The 19616-nt window shown below is 45.5% G+C and overlaps 1 protein-coding gene across 1 annotated transcript in view; it reads left to right on the top strand.

Annotated features, from left to right (window-relative positions):
- The window catches only part of LOC121844468 (SH3 and multiple ankyrin repeat domains protein 1-like), a 44704-nt gene extending 30152 nt beyond the window's left edge, over positions 1–14552 (top strand). Inside the window, exons 3-7 of the mRNA XM_042314594.1 lie at positions 8304–8507; positions 11494–11565; positions 12040–12148; positions 13945–14099; positions 14502–14552. Coding sequence (XP_042170528.1) covers positions 8304–8507; positions 11494–11565; positions 12040–12148; positions 13945–14099; positions 14502–14552 — 591 coding nt within the window. The remainder of the gene's footprint in view (positions 1–8303; positions 8508–11493; positions 11566–12039; positions 12149–13944; positions 14100–14501) is intronic.
- The last annotated feature ends 5064 nt before the right edge of the window (positions 14553–19616 follow it).

Here is a 19616-nt window from a genome sequence, read left to right as displayed (position 1 = left end):
AAATCATGTCCAATCAATTGAATTGATCACAGGTGGATTCCAATTAAGTTGTAGAAACATCTCAAGGATGATAAATGGGAAAATGTTGAGTATCATAGCAAAGGGTCTGAATACTTATATAAATAAGGTATTTCTGTTTTGTTTTATTTAATCCATTTTAGAATAAGGCTGTAACGTAACAAAATGTGGAAAAATGGAAGGGGTCTGAATACTTTCTGATTGCACTGTATGTGTCTGTGTGCTGATTTGAATGTGTTATGATGACTATACGAGTGTGTAGTACTGTGTAGTATTGTGCAGTACTGTGTATTACTTTATTCTGTGGATCTCCTGCTGTTACTTGTTCCCTCGCTCCGCTGTGTGTGCGAACAGTGAGAAGCATGCTGGGGAATTGGTTACCCAAGATCCTTTCTCTGTGTCTTATGGAAGGAACATGTATTTTGACATGATCTAAGATAACCAATACTAAAGTTTGTGCTGATGTTTCTGAGGAGTAGGGCAATATCCTGTCCTCTATTTCTCCTCTCTCCTGACCTCCCTCCATCTCATATCGTCCTTCTCTCCTTTGGTCTTTCACACCGTCCCTTCACCCTCCCTACCTCACTTCTTCCCATCTCTCTACTCTCTCTCTCTCTCTCTTCTCTCTCTCTTGTCCTCCCTCCTATCTCCTTCTCTCCTGTGCAGCGGGGTAATATGATTCTATAATCCCAGTGTATTAGGCCTGATCTACATGTCTACATGTCAGCTAATTCGCCCTCAATAAACTCTAATTGCTGGTTAATTGTATTGTAATGAGATCATGGAGAGACGGGCAGCAGCTCATAAACACAAATGTTATGAATTGAGGATTTTCACAACTGGCTAAGAAGTGCCCACATACCCCCTGATATATATTTACCTACACATACAGTATATAGTACATCTATACACAGTCATCTTACCTGCTGTATAAACATAGTATCATCCCATTGACATACATTTAGAGTAGACCAACAACTGTAAGCCTTGTAAGGGCCTCCTCAGTGCTCAGCCATAGGTGAAGAGGGGCCCAGATAAGAGAGGCAGAGCCAGATAAGAGGGTGAAGAGAGGAGAGGACAGGGGATGGAAGGAGGGAGGGAAACAGGGGGCTGAAAGGAATGTGGAAAGGAGGACTGTGTGACTGTGAGGTAGCTAGAGAGGGGGAACATAGCAAATAGACGGGAAAGAGGTAGTGAGAGACATAGAGAGAGGCCAAAGGAGAAAGGGAGAGAGAAATTGACTTAAACAGAGTGGGAGAGAGGGGGTGGTTATTTCCCCATAGTTCTCATTAAAGGCTGCTAATCCCCCTGCACTTGAGGGTAGGAGTGAGTGAGTGAGTGAGTGAGTGAGTTATTGAGTGAGTGAGTGAGTGAGTGAGTGAGTGAGTGAGTGAGTGAGTGAGTGAGTGAGTGAGTGAGTGAGTGAGTGAGTGAGTGAGTGAGTGAGTGAGTTGGGGTGAAATCCGACACCTTACAAAATATTCTAAGAAAGTTGAAGCTCATTTACTGCATTTCTGTATGATTTAAAAACTCTAAATTGCAATTTGGAGAACAGCAAAAACAAGCAAAAAGGAACCCGCCATTATCGCCTGAGTTGCTCTAGCTCTAGAGTCCATCTACAAACATATAGCCTATTAGCAATACAGTTAGCCTCATTAACTCATCTACAAACATATAGCCTATTAGCAATACAGTTAGCCGCATTAACTCATCTACAAACATATAGCCTATTAGCAATACAGTTAGCCTCATTAACTCATCTACAAACATATAGCCTATTAGCAATACAGTTAGCCGCATTAACTCATCTACAAACATATAGCCTATTAGCAATACAGTTAGCCGCATTAACTCATCTACAAACATATAGCCTATTAGCAATACAGTTAGCCTCATTAACTCATCTACAAACATATAGCCTATTAACTCATCTACAAACATGCCTAATACAGTTAGCCTCATTAACTCATCTACAAACATATAGCCTATTAGCAATACAGTTAGCCTCATTAACTCATCTACAAACATATAGCCTATTAGCAATACAGTTAGCCTCATTAACTCATCTACAAACATATAGCCTATTAACTCATCTATACAGTTAGCCTCATTAACTCATCTACAAACATATAGCCTATTAGCAATACAGTTAGCCTCATTAACTCATCTACAAACATGTAACCTATTAGCAATACAGTTAGCCTCATTAACTCATCTACAAACATATAGCCTATTAGCAATACAGTTAGCCTCATTAACTCATCTACAAACATGTAACCTATTAGCAATACAGTTAGCCTCATTAACTCATCTACAAACATGTAACCTATTAGCAATACAGTTAGCCTCATTAACTCATCTACAAACATGTAACCTATTAGCAATACAGTTAGCCTCATTAACTCATCTACAAACATGTAACCTATTAGCAATATAGTTAGCCTCATTAACTCATCTACAAACATATAGCCTATTAGCAATACAGTTAGCCTCATTAACTCATCTACAAACATATAGCCTATTAGCAATACAGTTAGCCTCATTAACTCATCTACAAACATATAGCCTATTAGCAATACAGTTAGCCTCATTAACTCATCTACAAACATATAGCCTATTAGCAATACAGTTAGCCTCATTAACTCATCTACAAACATATAGCCTATTAGCAATACAGTTAGCCTCATTAACTCATCTACAAACATATAGCCTATTAGCAATACAGTTAGCCGCATTAACTCTACAAACATATAGCCTATTAGCAATACAGTTAGCCTATTAGCAATACAGTTAGCATTAACTAATCTACAAACATATAGCCTATTAGCAATACAGTTAGCCTCATTAACTCATCTACAAACATATAACCTATTAGCAATACAGTTAGCCTCATTAACTCATCTACAAACATATAGCCTATTAGCAACTCATCTAGTTAGCCCTCATTAACTCATCTACAAACATATAACCTATTAGCTATACAGTTAGCCTCATTAACTCATCTACAAACATATAGCCTATTAGCAATACAGTTAGCCGCATTAACTCATCTACAAACATGTAACCTATTAGCAATACAGTTAGCCTCATTAACTCATCTACAAACATATAGCCTATTAGCAATACAGTTAGCCGCATTAACTCACATTCATTCAGCACCGGGATTAAAAACATACAGAGGGATCTGTTAGCAGAAAAAGTACTTTATTATCAAAAGGTGAACAGATTTACAGATTTTTTGTTGTAGTAATTTCCTGCAATTCTACACATTTGCCATGACTTATACCATGTTAATATGATATCTGAGTGACAGTAATCAACCATGATTACTTTAGATGGCTGGCTAGACTAAGTAGATTCATTTACCTATCTAAAAAATGTTAATGAACAGATATGGACTAATTGAGTGACTGTGAGTGTGGGACATATAGGAAGGAAAACAACCACGTTTTGAAATGTCACCTTGTGTATTCTACTTTTCTAATTCGGTGTCTTCATATGTAGCTACGGCCCTGACTGTAATATGAGTGTTAAAGAGAGAAGTGACAGTCAATATGGACTGTTGTCACTTATTGGCCTGTAAGCTGCCTCAACCTACAGCTAGTTGTTAGTCTATAATACTGAATCAATAACAGTATGTCAGAACCAGTCAGACTCAGAAGCAGAGATGGTCTTCCTCTCTGTTAGAAGTCTGTAAAGAGTTAGTCTGGAGTGGAGGGCTCATGAGAGAGTTCAATGAGTCATTTCAACCAATCCGTAGGTATATGGACCAATCAGGTTGCTTGTTCAGTGGTCCACCCGTTCCTCTTCTCTCACCTGCTTTGGTGTTGAACAGAAACTCTCCTGTCTTAAACAAATGTGCTAATTCCCCTAAGATTAACTGCAGAATTAAAATGTATATGTGAAATCTTTATGTAAAATCTATGTACAGTGGGGCAAAAAAGTATTTAGTCAGCCACCAATTGTGCAAGTTCTCCCACTTAAAAAGATGAGAGAGGCCTGTAATTTTCATCATAGGTACACTTTGACTATGACAGACAAAATGAGGGAAAAAATCCAGAAAATCACATTGTAGGATATTTCATGAATTTATTTGCAAATTATGGTGGAAAATAAGTATTTGGTCAATAACAAAAGTTTATCTCAATACTTTGTTATATACCCTTTGTTGGCAATGACAGAGGTCAAATGTTTTCTGTAAGTCTTCACAAAGTTTTCACACACTGTTGCTGGTATTTTGGCCCATTCCTCCATGCAGATCTCCTCTAGAGCAGTGATGTTTTGGGGCTGTTGCTGGGGATCAGTCGTCCTGGTCCCTTTGCAGAAAAACAGCCCCAAAGCATGATGTTTCCACCCCCATGCTTCACAGTAGGTATGATGTTCTTTGGATGCAACTCAGCATTCTTTGTCCTCCAAACACAACGAGTTGAGTTTTTACCAAAAAGTTCTATTTTGGTTTCATCTGACCATATGACATTCTCTCAATCATGCAGTGCCAGGGGGACACGTCTGGCACTGCATGATTTGAGTCCCTGGCGGCGTAGTGTGTTACTGATGGTGGGCTTTGTTACTTTGGTCCCAGCTCTCTGCAGGTCATTCACTAGGTCCCCCCGTGTGGTTCTGGGATTTTTGCTCACCGTTCTTGTGATCATTTTGACCCCACGGGGTGAGATCTTGCGTGGAGCCCCAGATCGAGGGAGATTATCAGTGGTCTTGTATGTCTTCCATTTCCTAATAATTGCTCCCACAGTTGATTTCTTCAAATCAAGCTGCTTATCTATTGCAGATTCAGTCTTCCCAGCCTGGTGCAGGTCTACAATTTTGTTTCTGGTGTCCTTTGACAGCTCTTGGCCATAGTGGAGTTTGGAGTGTGACTGTTTGAGGTTGTGGACAGGTGTCTTTTATACTGATAACAATTTCAAACAGGTGCCATTAATACAGGTAACGAGTGGAGGACAGAGGAGCCTCTTAAAGAATAAGTTACAGGTCTGTGAGAGCCAGAAATCTTGCTTGTTTGTAGGTGACCAAATACTTATTTTCCACCATAATTTGCAAATAAATTGACTAAAAATCCTACAATGTGATTTTCTGGATTTTTTTCCTTCTCATTTTGTCTGTCATAGTTGAAGTGTACCTATGATGAAAATTGCAGGCCTCTCTCATCTTTTTAAGTGGGAGAACTTGCACAATTGGTGGCTGACTAAATACTTTTTTGCCCCACTGTATATGAAGTAGAAAAGCTGTAAAAAACAAAGAAGACGTGTCCTCTGAAGAGGGTTAATAAAACATTTTTTTTTAATGTAAAAGATTTACAGTAATTATACAAAGAGTGTCATAATAATTGAAACAATAATGATGGTGATTATGGGAATATTCTTCATGCATTATGCTGTATTGATAAACTTTCTCCTCCTCCTCAATGATCTCAGATTATATTTAGCTTCCCTAGCTTTGCGTGTGTGTTTTTTGAAGGGACTGAGTGTTAATTCTAATGTGTGATTGAATGTACATGTTGGTGCAGTATGTCAGCGTGTGTGTAAGAAACGATCTATTGCATGCTGACACACCTACTCATCCTCTCTCTTTTACTCTCCCTTTCAATGTCTCTCTTTCTCCATCTCTCTTTCTCTCTCACTCCCTCCCTCCCTCTCTATATCCCTCCCTCGTTCCCTCTCTTTCCCTCTCTCATACATAAACCCTTTCCTCCCCCTGACTCCACCTCTCGTTCTCGTCTCACTGTAAAACACACATACACACAGGCACGGGCACTCTCTCACTTTATCCCATAGTCCCCCATCTCCAAGGGAACACAGGGATGTCTCTATGGCAACAAGGAGCTTGCTCCACTAATGAACTGGTTGCCATAGTGATTCGGTTGGCTGTGCACAAACCCAGACTGAATAAAAGAGAGGGAGAGAGACACGTTACACCTCTGCACAGTATTCCATTCTCACTCTCTCCCTCCCTCCTTCAAACCCACACACACACACACACACACACACACACACACACACACACACACACACACACACACACACACACACCAGTGCCAGTGTCGTGTCTTTGGCTATGCCGGATTAAGTGATATGACATGCTATTCTATAAAATCATTTATCCGTAATTAATATCACCTGATTGAGCTAATCATGTAAATGTAATTAACTAGAGAGTCGGGGCACCACGAAATAATATTTTTGGAGCTGTTATCTTCCGAATAAACTCTTAAAGACCTAGTAATATTTTACATCAATAGCAGTCAATATTAATCGTCACCTTATTTCAGTCTCATCTGAAAGTTGTAAATTCTTGGTTATCTTCACGAACCCTGGCTAACAAGTTGAATCAGCAATACAAAATTGGGTTTAATTATTTATTTACTAAATACCTAGCTAATCACACAGAATTACACATACACATAATTAATCATAACTTGATTACAAATTGCGTCATAAAGGAAAACGTCCCTGGCAGGCGGAACAGATATGACAGCTTGTTACACAAAAGAAAAGGGGCTGGGTTTAGTGAAAGAGCGGGAAGACTGAGTAACAAAGGAAGAAGCTGTGCTATCGTAAATACAGTATCTTATGCATTCTAAATTACCGCCCATTTGGAAAAGGAAAATGCAATAAATATTTACTCTGAGCTGCGCTTTGGTAGGTTGGTAGATGGAAGGCCGTGTTGCCAAACCGAGTCCTTTGTCCTTTGAAGAATGTCTCTGGTGGTCAATTGAATATGCTGTAGTAACGTCGTTGTGTGATAGACGGGACATTCTGTCTGTTCCTTCCTAACCCTCGTTTGCAGCTGCTGTTGCTAACTCAACGGCTAGGAGGTATCACTTCTGTAGTGAATAAGAGTTCAAAGTTCATACCCTTCGCAACCAAAGTTCACGCTGATGTTGGCTTCGTTCTGTAGTTTTTATCTAAACCATTCTGACATCGGACCGCCGTCGTCACATCCTCGGAACAGTAGGTTATATTCTCGTCAAGGCTTTATATAGTGGAGGGAGAAGGGTGTGTCTGAAAACTTTTATGACCCGTGTGTCTTCACAGGGGCGGTCCACTGATTGAGCAGAGCCCTAACCTTATGAAAACCCAATTCTCACATTTTAGAAGCTAAAATCACATTTCAACCCATCACGAATAATTTCATACTCAAACATTTAAATTGAACAACAATTCTTTGTGAATCCGATAACTCTGATGTGTAGACTTTCCACTGTAGAGGTTATGTCATCTTATCATTGATGAGAATGTCTCAGATGACAACCGAACTGACATCATTCATTAAGTACCACTGCATATGTTCAATTGGTCGGATTACCAGAATATAGTTCATTTCCCCCCACCTACTGATGTTCCCAGAATCTCTATGTTGACCAAGGGGTTTGCAAATGTAATATCAGTAGGGTAGAGAGAGGAAAAAGGGGGGAAGATGTATTTATGACTGTCATAAACCTACCCCCAGGCCAACGTCATGACACCAGACAGACTGAGAGAGTGTGTGAGACAGTCAGTGAGGGAGAGACTAAGACAGAAAGAGAGAGTTAAACACGTTAGTGAGATGTATTGAGCCGTGGAGCGTACATCCATGCATGCAGAAGCAGCAAGCGAGAGATACAGCTGCTCTCCAGAAGGACCAATCACACAGCTACTTCAAGGTCAGGGGAATGGCCTGCTCTACCTCAGCCTCAGCCCAGACTCACACCAGAGAGAGAGAGAGAGAGAGAGAAAGATAGGAAGACTGTTTGATTCATGATCTACAGAAACAGATGTGGATCTGTCCATAAAATGACATTATGTCTAATGCTAACTGTGCCTATATGATACAGCACAATCAAACATTCTATTCATCTCACCATACAGGAGCTCACTGATCAGAGGAGACAGTACAATCAGCCATTCATATCTCCTTACTGTATAAAACCATACACATCACTGGTCCCTGTGGTGGACTCACAATGTCTCTGCCTAGTGGTTCAGAATGGTAATAACAGCAGTACTGCAGCGAGGAGCGGTTCTCCACTTCTGACAGACACACTAATACTGCACCAGGACCCTTCCCTCAGTCTAGACTGTTAAATTGCTGTTACTTTTCTACTTTACAGTTCAATGCTTTCCTTTTCCTCACTTTTCTTCTTTAGTGTTTTCATCTAAACCCCAACTACCCCTTCCTCTCTCCACCCTCTATCTCTTCTCTATAAGCACTACCATTGAACCCTCTCTCTCCCTCTCTCTCCTTCTCTCTCTCCCTCTCTCTCTCCCCTTTTCTCCCCGTCTCCTCTGCAGAAGTGTTTGCGGTTCAACCCGGATGCGACCGTTTGGAAGGCCAAGCAGCAGGTGCTATGTTCTCTGACCGATTCGTTGCGGGATGTGTTGAACTACGGCTTGTTCCAACCAGCCACCGAAGGCCATGACGCCAAGTTCCTGGAGGAGGAGAAGATGCTGAGAGAGTACCCACAATCCTTTGAGAAGGGGGTACCATATCTGGAGGTATATACAGCCTGGATGTAGGGTTACACTGTAAGGTTATTCTCACTCTGTTGGTTACTCTGTAAGGTTAATATGTGGGCTACTGTGTAAGGTTACTCTGTAAGGTTACTATGTGGGCTACTCTGTAAGGTTACTCTGTAAGGTTACTCTGTGGGCTACTCTGTAAGGTTACTCTGTGGGCTACTCTGTAAGGTTACTCTGTGAGGTTACTGTGTAAGGCTACTCTGTAAGGTTACTCTGTGGGCTACTCTGTAAGGTTACTCTGTAAGGTTACTCTGTGGGCTACTCTGTAAGGTTACTCTGTAAGGTTACTCTGTGGGTTACTCTGTAAGGTTACTCTCACTCTGGGTTACTCTGTAAGGTTACTCTGTGGGTTACTCTGTAAGGTTACTCTGTAAGGTTACTCTGTAAGGTTACTCTGTGGGTTACTCTGTAAGGTTACTCTCACTCTGGGTTACTCTGTAAGGTTACTCTGTGGGTTACTCTGTAAGGTTACTCTGTAAGGTTACTCTGTAAGGTTACTCTGTAAGGTTACTCTCACTCTGGGTTACTCTGTAAGGTTACTCTGTAAGGTTACTCTGTGGGTTACTCTGTAAGGTTACTCTCACTCTGGGTTACTCTGTAAGGTTACTCTGTAAGGTTACTCTGTAAGGTTACTCTGTGGGTTACTCTGTAAGGTTACTCTCACTCTGGGTTACTCTGTAAGGTTACTCTCACTCTGTGGGTTACTCTGTAAGGTTACTCTGTGGGTTACTCTGTAAGGTTACTCTATGGGTTACTCTGTGGGCTAATCTCACTCTGTGGGTTACTCTGTTTACATACTCATCTCATATGTATATACTGTACTCGATATCATCTACTGTATCTTGCCTATGCCGCTCTGTACCATCACTCATTCATATATCTTTATGTACATATTCTTTATCCCTTTACACTTGTGTGTATAAGACAGTAGTTTTGGAATTGTTAGTTAGATTACTTGTTGGTTATTACTGCATTGTCGGAACTAGAAGCACAAGCATTTCGCTACACTCGCATTATAACATCTGCTAACCATGTGTATGTGACAAATACAATTTAATTTGATTTGATTTGATTTGTAAGGTTACTCTCACTCTGTGGGTTACTCTGTAAGGTTACTCTGTGGGCTTCTCTCACTCTGTGGGTTACTCTGTAAGGTTAGGTTACTCTCACTGTGGGTTACTCTGTAAGGTTACTCTGTGGGCTATTCTCACTCTTTGGGTTACTCTGTAAGGTTACTCTGTGGGTTACTCTCACTCTATGGGTTACTCTGTACGGTTACTCTGTGGGTTACTCTCACTCTGTGGGTTACTCTGTAAGGTTACTCTGTGGGTTACTCTGTGGGTTACTCTCACTCTGTGGGTTACTCTGTAAGGTTACTCTGTGGGCTTCTCTCACTCTGTGGGTTACTCTGTAAGGTTACTCTGTGAGTTACTCTCACTGTGGGTTACTCTCACTCTGTGGGTTACTCTGTACGGTTACTCAGTGGGTTACTCTATGGGTTACTCTGTAAGGTTACTCTGTAAGGTTACTCTGTGGGCTAATCTCACTATGTGGGTTACTCTGTAAAGTTACTCTGTGGGGTACTCTCACTCTGTGGGTTACTCTGTAAGGTTACTCTCACTCTATGGGTTACTCTGTAAGGTTAGGTTACTCTCACTCTGTGGGTTACTCTGTAAGGTTACTCTATGGGTTACTCTGTGGACTAATCTCACTCTGTGGGTTACTCTGTTTACATACTCATCTCATATGTATATACTGTACTCGATACCATCTACTGTATCTTGCCTATGCCGCTCTGTACCATCACTCATTCATATATCTTTATGTACATATTCTTTATCCCTTTACACTTGTGTGTATAAAACAGTAGTTTTGGAATTGTTAGTTAGATTACTTGTTGGTTATTACTGTATTGTCGGAACTAGAAGCACAAGCATTTCGCTACACTCGCATTAACATCTGCTAACCATGTGTATGTGACAAATACAATTTAATTTGATTTGATTTGATTTGTAAGGTTACTCCCACTCTGTGGGTTACTCTGTAAGGTTACTCTGTGGGCTATTCTCACTCTTTGGGTTACTCTGTAAGGTTACTCTGTGGGTTACTCTGTAAGGTTACTCTGTGGGCTATTCTCACTCTTTGGGTTACTCTGTAAGGTTACTCTGTGGGTTACTCTGTAAGGTTACTCTGTGGGCTTCTCTCACTCTGTGGGTTACTCTGTAAGGTTAGGTTACTCTCACTCTGTGGGTTACTTTGTAAGGTTACTCTGTGGGTTTCTCACTCTTTAAGGTTACTCTGTAAGGTTACTCTGTGGGTTACTCTCACTCTGTGGGTTACTCTGTAAAGTTACTCTGTATGGTTACTCTCACTCTGTGGGTTACTCTGTAAGGTTACTCTGTGGGTTACTCTATAAGGTTGCTCTGTGTGTTACTCTCGCTCGCGGGTTACTCTGTACGGTTACTCTGTATGGTTACTCTGTATGGTTACTCTGTGGGTTACTCCCACTCTGTGGGTTACTCTGTAAGGTTACTCTGTGGGTTACTCTCACTCTGTGGGTTACTCTGTAAAGTTACTCTGTGGGCTACTCTCACTCTGTGGGTTACTCTGTAAGGTTACTCTGTGGGCTACTCTCACTCTGTGGCTGGAAACTAGTGTGAACCTGTGCTGTTTTTTTCTTTTTTCATTGAGAGAGGAGGACGAGGAGGAGGATGGAAGTTATGGGTAAACTAGATAAAGCATCATTTTGCAATACATCTGCAGGCTCCATCATGTGGATCTAGGCCAAAAGCTGAGAGAATTGAGGACAAAAGGCCTTCCAGTCAGGATTAACTCTCTCTCTCTCTCTCTCTCTCTCTCTCTCTCTCTCTCTCTCTCTCTCTCTCTCTCTCTCTCTCTCTCTCTCTCTCTCTCTCTCTCTCTCTCTCTATTTCTCTCTCTCTCTCTCTTTCTCTCTCTATAGTTTCGTTACAAGACCAGAGTGTACAAACAGACCAATCTAGATGAGAAACAGCTGGCTAAACTGCACACTAAGGTACTGGTGGTCTGTTTCAATGGGTGTGGCACAATGTGAATTGTAGGTGTAAGTGTGTGCATGCATTGGTGCAGTATGAAGGTGTATGTGTGTGTATACTTATGCGTCTGTGTGTGTGTGCACTCACGTGTGTGTGTGAGTGGGACTGCACACTGTCTGTCTGCAGTTACAGGCCCTTGGGGAAGCCCTCCACTGTTAGCTGTGCTGTGTTTTGTGTGGCAGACAACTCCAGTATTAATGTGTCATCTCTGCTCTCTGTGGAACGCAGTGCTGGCACACTCTTAGAAAAAAGTGTTCCAAATGGTTCTTCGGCTTTCCCTATTGGAGAACCCTTCTTGGTTCCAGGTAGAACCCTTTTGGTTCCAGGTAGAACCCTTGAACAGAAAAGGGTTCTTCAAAGGGTTCTCCTATGGGGACAGCCAAAGAACACTTTTAGGTTCTGGAGTCCCCTCATCTCTCTCTATCCCCTCATAGGCCAGTCTGAAGAAGTTCATGGACTATATCCAAAGTGGCTCTGTGGACAAGATGGCCAAGTTCTTGGACAAAGGGCTTGACCCCAACTACCAGGACCCTGACACAGGAGGTGAGATGCTGTCAGATGCTGTCCGCTGCCAGGGTGACCTGTGACCTCTCCTCAGTCAGTTAGCACCAGTCAGTCAGTTAGCACCAGTCAGTCAGTTAGCACCAGTCAGTCAGTTAGCACCAGTCAGTCAGTTAGCACCAGTCAGTCAGTTAGCACCAGTCAGTCAGTTAGTCACCAGTCAGTCAGTTAGCACCAGTCAGTCAGTTAGCACCAGTCAGTCAGTTAGCACCAGTCAGTCAGTTAGCACCAGTCAGTCAGTTAGCACCAGTCAGTCAGTTAGCACCAGTCAGTCTTAGCACCAGTCTGCCTTAGCACCAGTCAGTCAGTTAGCACCAGTCCTCCTCAGCCAGTCAGCCAGCCAGTCAGCCAGCCTCAGCCAGTCAGCAGTCAGTCAGCCTCAGCCTGCCTGCCTGCCTGCCTGCCTGCCTGCCTGCCTGCCTGCCTGCCTGCCTGCCTGCCTGCCTGCCTGCCTGCCTGCCTGCCTGCCTGCCTGCCTGCCTGCCTGCCTGCCTGCCTGCCTGCCTGCCTGCCTGCCTGCCTGCCTGCCTGCCTGCCTGCCTGCCTGCCTGCCTGCCTGCCTGCCTGCCTGCCTGCCTGCCTGCCTGCCTGCCTGCCTGCCTGCCTGCCTGCCTGCCTGCCTGCCTGCCTGCCTGCCTGCCTGCCTGCCTGCCTGCCTGCCTGCCTGCCTGCCTGCCTGCCTGCCTGCCTGCCTGCCTGCCTGCCTGCCTGCCTGCCTGCCTGCCTGCCTGCCTGCCTGCCTGCCTGCCCTGCCTGCCTGCCTGCCTGCCTGCCTGCCTGCCTGCCTGCCTGCCTGCCTGCCTGCCTGCCTGCCTGCCTGCCTGCCTGCCTGCCTGCCTGCCTGCCTGCCTGCCTCCCTGCCCTCCTGCCTGCCTGCCTGCCTGCCTGCCTGCCTGCCTGCCTGCCTGCCTGCCTGCCTGCCTGCCTGCCTGCCTGCCTGCCTGCCCTCCTCCCCTGCCTGCCTGCCTGCCTGCCTGCCTGCCTTCCTGCCTGCCTTCCTTCCTTCCTTCCTTCCTTCCTTCCTTCCTTCCTTCCTTCCTTCCTTCCTTGTCTGCCTGCCTTGTCTGTCTGTCTGCCTGCCTGCCTTGTCTGCCTGCCTGCCTTGTCTGTCTGTCTGTCTAGTCCCTGATACCTTGATACCCCCTAAGAAATCCTTCTTAGTGACCCATATCATTTGTGGGGCATATGGCCACTGTATATTTAGCATCCTAGAGATCATTTCCAGACCCTTCAGCCATACAACCTGTCATCTAGCTAGCAAACTGTTCATATCCAAGTTGAATTAGCTAACAGCCAACATAGCTGTGGGAGCTATGGCTAATGGCTGTCCTCTGTAACCTCGACCTGAAAATCCCCAATACTCTCTCCAACTCTGAATCACACTTACCCAAAGCTCTATCTATCTAACACTTAAATATGATTATAATAAGCAAAATAGACAGTTAGTTTGAGTCTCATTTAAGAGCCAGATAATATAACGAGGTGGGAGACAGGCAGCTACTGTTAGCAGTTTTGGGTGTGCTCCAACATTCCTCACACAACAGAGCCTGCTGTCGCTGGGAGTGTGAAGTGCACTTCCACCTGGCAACACCAGGGGACAGCAGAGAGCTCTACATCTGCCACTATCAGATAATAGATACCGTACTACTACAGTAGACTAGAGTGACATAATGCTGTAATGTTCATGTCATAACTCCATGGCCCCACTCCTGTCTGTCTGATTAAATATATGAGCCCCTCCGTCACTCCATTGCTCCATCTCTCTCTCTCCTCTGTAGAAACCCCCCTGACGTTGGCTGTGCAATGTGAGCCGGGGGGAGGGGAGGCCATACGGGGGCTGGTGCTGGGAGGGGCTCATCTTGATTTCAGGTCCAAGGACGGACTCACACCTCTACACAAGGCTGTCCGCAGCCACTGCCACACAGCGTTGCTGGTAAACACACACACACCTCCTTACACTCAAGTCCCTGGATTAAAGGAGCATGTATGGACCCACTGTGCATAGAGTCTTGCATTGAGATACAGTCATGATGTTCTTATAATGATATCGCATATGTTATTGTGATATTCAACTAATCGTTTAATACACTCTTAGAAAAAAGGGTTCCAAAAGGGTTTTTCGGCTGTCCCCATAGGAGAACCCTTTTTGGTTCCAGGTTGAACTCTTTTGGGTTCCATGTAGAACACTCTGTGGAAAGGGTGCTACAAGGAACTCAAAAGGGTTATTTAGAGGGTTCTCCTGGACGGGGACAGCCGAAGAAACCTTTTAGGTTCTAGATAGCACCTTTTTTTCTAAGAGTGTAAGTATGTGTGTCTACCTGGTGTGTCCCTATAGACCTTGCTGTCTCTGGGTGCGTCTCCAGACTATAAGGACCGGCGGGGCTGACTCCGCTCTACCACACTGTGCTGACAGGGGGCGACACCTCCTGCTGTGAGACCCTGCTCCACCACCGCGCCAAGCTGGCCGTCAGGGACGAGAACGGCTGGGATGAGACACACCAGGTAGGTTGAGGTGTAGGTGTGTGTAGGTGTGTGTTTCTGTGGGGTTTAGTCTGTGTTCAAGTGTCAATGTCCATTAGCATTTCACTGTGTTTGTGTGTATATTGGTTTGTGTGTGTGTGTATTTGTGTTAATGTCAGTGTGTAAATGTCATCTCTATATTTATGTTATCCATTCATGTCATGGTATGCCTCCCCTACCCTGATGTGTCTCTCCTGCTACTCACCCCCCTGTACCCCTCTAACCCATGTTGAGGCCCGTCTCTCATCTCCCTGTACCCTCTAACCCATGATGAGGCCCGTCTCTCACCCTCCTGTACCCTTTAACCCATGATGAGGCCCGTCTCTCATCCCCCTGTCACTCCATAGCTCAGGTATGAAGAGGACAGCAGATAGAACCCTGGAGACACACAGGTACTGTACTAACTTCCCCTCCATTTTCAACATTCTTTCCATCCTTTCATCATTATGTCTGTGTGTATTTGTGCTGTTGTCGTTGAGCGTTGTTGTTGTGTATCTATGTGCGAGATGTGTGTGTTGTTCTTGTTTCTCTCTCTCTTTTTGACAATGTATAACCCCCCTCTTTCTCCACTCTTTATTTCCTTGATCGCTATCTTTCACCATCTCCCTCTTCATTCATTTTTATTTTCTTTACCTCTGATCGCCTGATCGCCCCCCCCTTCTCTCTCTTTCTATCTCTCTTTCCCCACCTCTCTCTCCCTCTCTCTTTCTCTCACTCTCTCTCACTCTCTCTACCCCCATCTCTCTATCTCTCCCCACCTTTCTCGCTCTCTGTCCCCCCACCTCTCTGTCCACCCACCTCTCTCTCTTTCCCTCCCACTCTGTGCTCACTCTGCTCTGATCCCAGGCCTGTCAGAATGGCAACGCCCAGCATCTGGAGCACCTTCTTTTTTACGGGGCAGACTCCACTTCCCAGAATGCCTCAGGAAACACTGCCTTGCACGTTTGTGCTTTATACAACAAGGTAGTGCTCTCTAGTAGTGTCATAAACAAACATGAAATAAAGATGACTTTGTAGTTTTGTAATCCAGTATTACAGTTATTTGCTGCTAATTGATTGACATGTATTTTGGCCATACAGGACAGCTGTGCACGAATTCTACTTTACAGGGGAGCCAATAAAGACACAAAGAATAACAGTGGGCAGAACCCTTTTCAGGTGATTATACAATACATGGCTGGGCTAATGGAATTATGTATTTGTATGTACATTGCTTGGATGGGGTTGTGTGTGATGAAGTTACTAAAGCAGTGGATGAATGGATGAGATGTACCAGTGTTAGTGATATTGTTCTGTGACGTGTACGAGGGTCCACGGTGGGACAATTCTGCCTGACCCCTTGAGCTGGGTTCTAATACTCTGTGCTCCTTACAAAAGGCCAGGTGAGACAAGGAATATGTGCATAGTGTGTGTGGAGGGTGCTGTGAGAACTGTCCCTTACACTGCTAGTGTGTGTGTGTGTGTGTGTGTAGGGTGCTGTGAGAACTGTCCCTTACACTGCTAGTGTGTGTGTGTATGTGTGTGGAGGGTGCTGTGAGAAAAGTCCCTTACACTGCTAGTGTGTGTGTGTGTGTGTGGAGGGTGCTGTGAGAACTGTCCCTTACACTGCTAGTGTGTGTGTGTGGAGGGTGCTGTGACAACTGTCCCTTACACTGCTAGTGTGTGTGTGTGTGTGTGTGTGTGGAGGGTGCTGTGAGAACTGTCGCTTACACTGCTAGTGTGTGTGTGTGTGTGTGTGGAGGGTGCTGTGAGAACTGTCCCTAACACTGCTAGTGTGTGGAGGGTGCTGTGACAACTGTCCCTTACACTGCTAGCGTGTGTGTGTGTGTGTGTATGTGTGTGTGTGGAGGGTGCTGTGAGAACTGTCCCTTACACTGCTAGTGTGTGTGTGTGTGGAGGGTGCTGTGACAACTGTCCCTTACACTGCTAGCTTGTGTGTGTGTGTGTGTGTGTGTGTGTGTGTGTGTGTGTGTGTGTGTGTGTGTGTGTGTGTGTGTGTGTGTGTGTGTGTGGAGGGTGCTGTGACAACTGTCCCCTACAATGCTAGTGTGTGTGTGTGGAGGGTGGAGGGTGCTGTGAGAACTGTCCCTTACACTGCTAGTGTGTGTGTGTGGAGGGTGCTGTGAGAACTGTCACTTACACTGCTAGTGTGTGTGTGTGTGGAGTGTGCTGTGACAACTGTCCCTTACACTGCTAGCGTGTGTGTGTGTTTGTGTGTGTGTGTGGAGGGTGCTGTGAGAACTGTCCCTTACACTGCTAGTGTGTGTGTGGAGGGTGCTGTGAGAACTGTCCCTTACACTGCTAGTGTGTGTGTGTGTGGAGGGTGCTGTGACAACTGTCCCTTACACTGCTAGCGTGTGTGTGTGTGTGTTTGTTTGTGTGTGTGTGTGGAGGGTGCTGTGAGAACTGTCCCTTACACTGCTAGTGTGTGTGTGTGTGTGTGTGTGTGTGTGTGTGTGTGTGTGTGTGTGTGTGTGTGTGTGTGTGTGTGTGTGTGTGTGTGGAGGGTGCTGTGAGAACTGTCCCTTACACTGCTAGTGTGTGTGTGTGTGTGTGTGTGTGTGTGTGGAGGGTGCTGTGAGAACTGTCCCTTACACTGCTAGTGTGTGTGTGGAGGGTGCTGTGAGAACTGTCCCTTACACTGCTAGTGTGTGTGTGTGTGGAGGGTGCTGTGAGAACTGTCCCTTACACTGCTAGTGTGTGTGTGTGTGTGTGTGTGTGTGGAGGGTGCTGTGAGAACTGTCCCTTACACTGCTAGTGTGTGTGTGTGTGTGTAGGGTGCTGTGAGAACTGTCCCTTACACTGCTAGTGTGTGGAGGGTGCTGTGACAACTGTCCCTTACACTGCTAGTGTGTGTGTGTGGAGGGTGCTGTGAGAACTGTCCCTTACACTGCTAGTGTGTGTGTGTGGAGGGTGCTGTGAGAACTGTCCCTTACACTGCTAGTGTGTGTGTGTGGAGGGTGCTGTGAGAACTGTCCCTTACACTGCTAGTGTGTGTGTGGAGGGTGCTGTGAGAACTGTCCCTTACACTGCTAGTGTGTGTGTGTGTGTGTGTGTGTGGAGGGTGCTGTGACAACTGTCCCTTACACTGCTAGTGTGTGTGTGTGTGTGTGTGTGTGTGTGTGTGTGTGTGTGTGTGTGTGTGAGGGTGCCGTGAGAACTGTCCCTTACACTGCTAGTGTGTGTGTGTGGAGGGTGCTGTGAGAACTGTCCCTTACACTGCTAGTGTGTGTGTGTGTGTGGAGGGTGCTGTGAGAACTGTCCCTTACACTGCTAGTGTGTGTGTGTGTGGAGGGTGCTGTGAGAACTGTCCCTTACACTGCTAGTGTGTGTGTGTGTGTGTGTGTGTGTGTGTGTGTGTGTGTGTGTGTGTGTGTGTGTGTGTGTGTGTGTGTGTGTATGTGTGTGTGGAGGGTGCTGTGAGAACTGTCCCTTACACTGCTAGTGTGTGTGTGTGTGTGTCTGTGTGTGTGTGTGTGTATGTGTGGAGGGTGCTGTGAGAACTGTCCCTTACACTGCTAGTGTGTGTGTGGAGGGTGCTGTGAGAACTGTCCCTTACACTGCTAGTGTGTGTGTGTGTGTGTGTGTGTGTGTGTGTGTGTGTGTGTGTGTGTGTGTGTGTGTGTGTGTGTGTGTGAGGGTGCTGTGAGAACTGTCCCTTACACTGCTAGTGTGTGTGTGGAGGGTGCTGTGAGAACTGTCCCTTACACTGCTAGTGTGTGTGTGTGTGGAGGGTGCTGTGAGAACTGTCCCTTACACTGCTAGTGTGTGTGTGTGTGTGTGGAGGGTGCTGTGAGAACTGTCCCTTACACTGCTAGTGTGTGTGTGTGTGTGTGTGTGTGTGTGTGTGTGTGTGTGTGTAGGGTGCTGTGAGAACTGTCCCTTACACTGCTAGTGTGTGGAGGGTGCTGTGACAACTGTCCCTTACACTGCTAGTGTGTGTGTGTGGAGGGTGCTGTGAGAACTGTCCCTTACACTGCTAGTGTGTGTGTGTGGAGGGTGCTGTGACAACTGTCCCTTACACTGCTAGTGTGTGTGTGTGTGTGTGTGTGTGTGTGTGTGTGTGTGTGTGTGTGTGTGTGTGTGTGTGTGTGAGGGTGCTGTGAGAACTGTCCCTTACACTGCTAGCGTGTGTGTGTGTGTGTTTGTGTGTGTGTGTGTGTGTGGAGGGTGCTGTGAGAACTGTCCCTTACACTGCTAGTGTGTGTGTGTGTGTGTGTGTGTGTGTGTGTGTGTGTGTGTGTATGTGTGTGTGGAGGGTGCTGTGAGAACTGTCCCTTACACTGCTAGTGTGTGTGTGTGTGTCTGTGTGTGTGTGTGTGTGTGTGTATGTGTGGAGGGTGCTGTGAGAACTGTCCCTTACACTGCTAGTGTGTGTGTGGAGGGTGCTGTGAAAACTGTCCCTTACACTGCTAGTGTGTGTGTGTGTGTGTGTGTGTGTGTGTGTGTGTGTGTGTGTGTGTGTGTGTGTGTGTGTGTGTGAGGGTGCTGTGAGAACTGTCCCTTACACTGCTAGTGTGTGTGTGGAGGGTGCTGTGAGAACTGTCCCTTACACTGCTAGTGTGTGTGTGGAGGGTGCTGTGAGAACTGTCCCTTACACTGCTAGTGTGTGTGTGTGTGTGTGTGTGTGTGGAGGGTGCTGTGAGAACTGTCCCTTACACTGCTAGTGTGTGTGTGTGTGTGTGTGTGTGTGTGTGTGTGTGTAGGGTGCTGTGAGAACTGTCCCTTACACTGCTAGTGTGTGTGTGTGGAGGGTGCTGTGAGAACTGTCCCTTACACTGCTAGTGTGTGTGTGTGGAGGGTGCTGTGAGAACTGTCCCTTACACTGCTAGTGTGTGTGTGTGGAGGGTGCTGTGAGAACTGTCCCTTACACTGCTAGTGTGTGTGTGTGTGTGTGTGTGTGTGTGTGTGTGTGTGTGTGTGTGTGGAG

Source organism: Oncorhynchus tshawytscha, unplaced genomic scaffold, assembly GCF_018296145.1.
Source record: "Oncorhynchus tshawytscha isolate Ot180627B unplaced genomic scaffold, Otsh_v2.0 Un_contig_7960_pilon_pilon, whole genome shotgun sequence".
Taxonomy (NCBI): Eukaryota; Metazoa; Chordata; class Actinopteri; order Salmoniformes; family Salmonidae; genus Oncorhynchus; species Oncorhynchus tshawytscha.
This window is presented reverse-complemented; position numbering and strand designations above follow the sequence as displayed.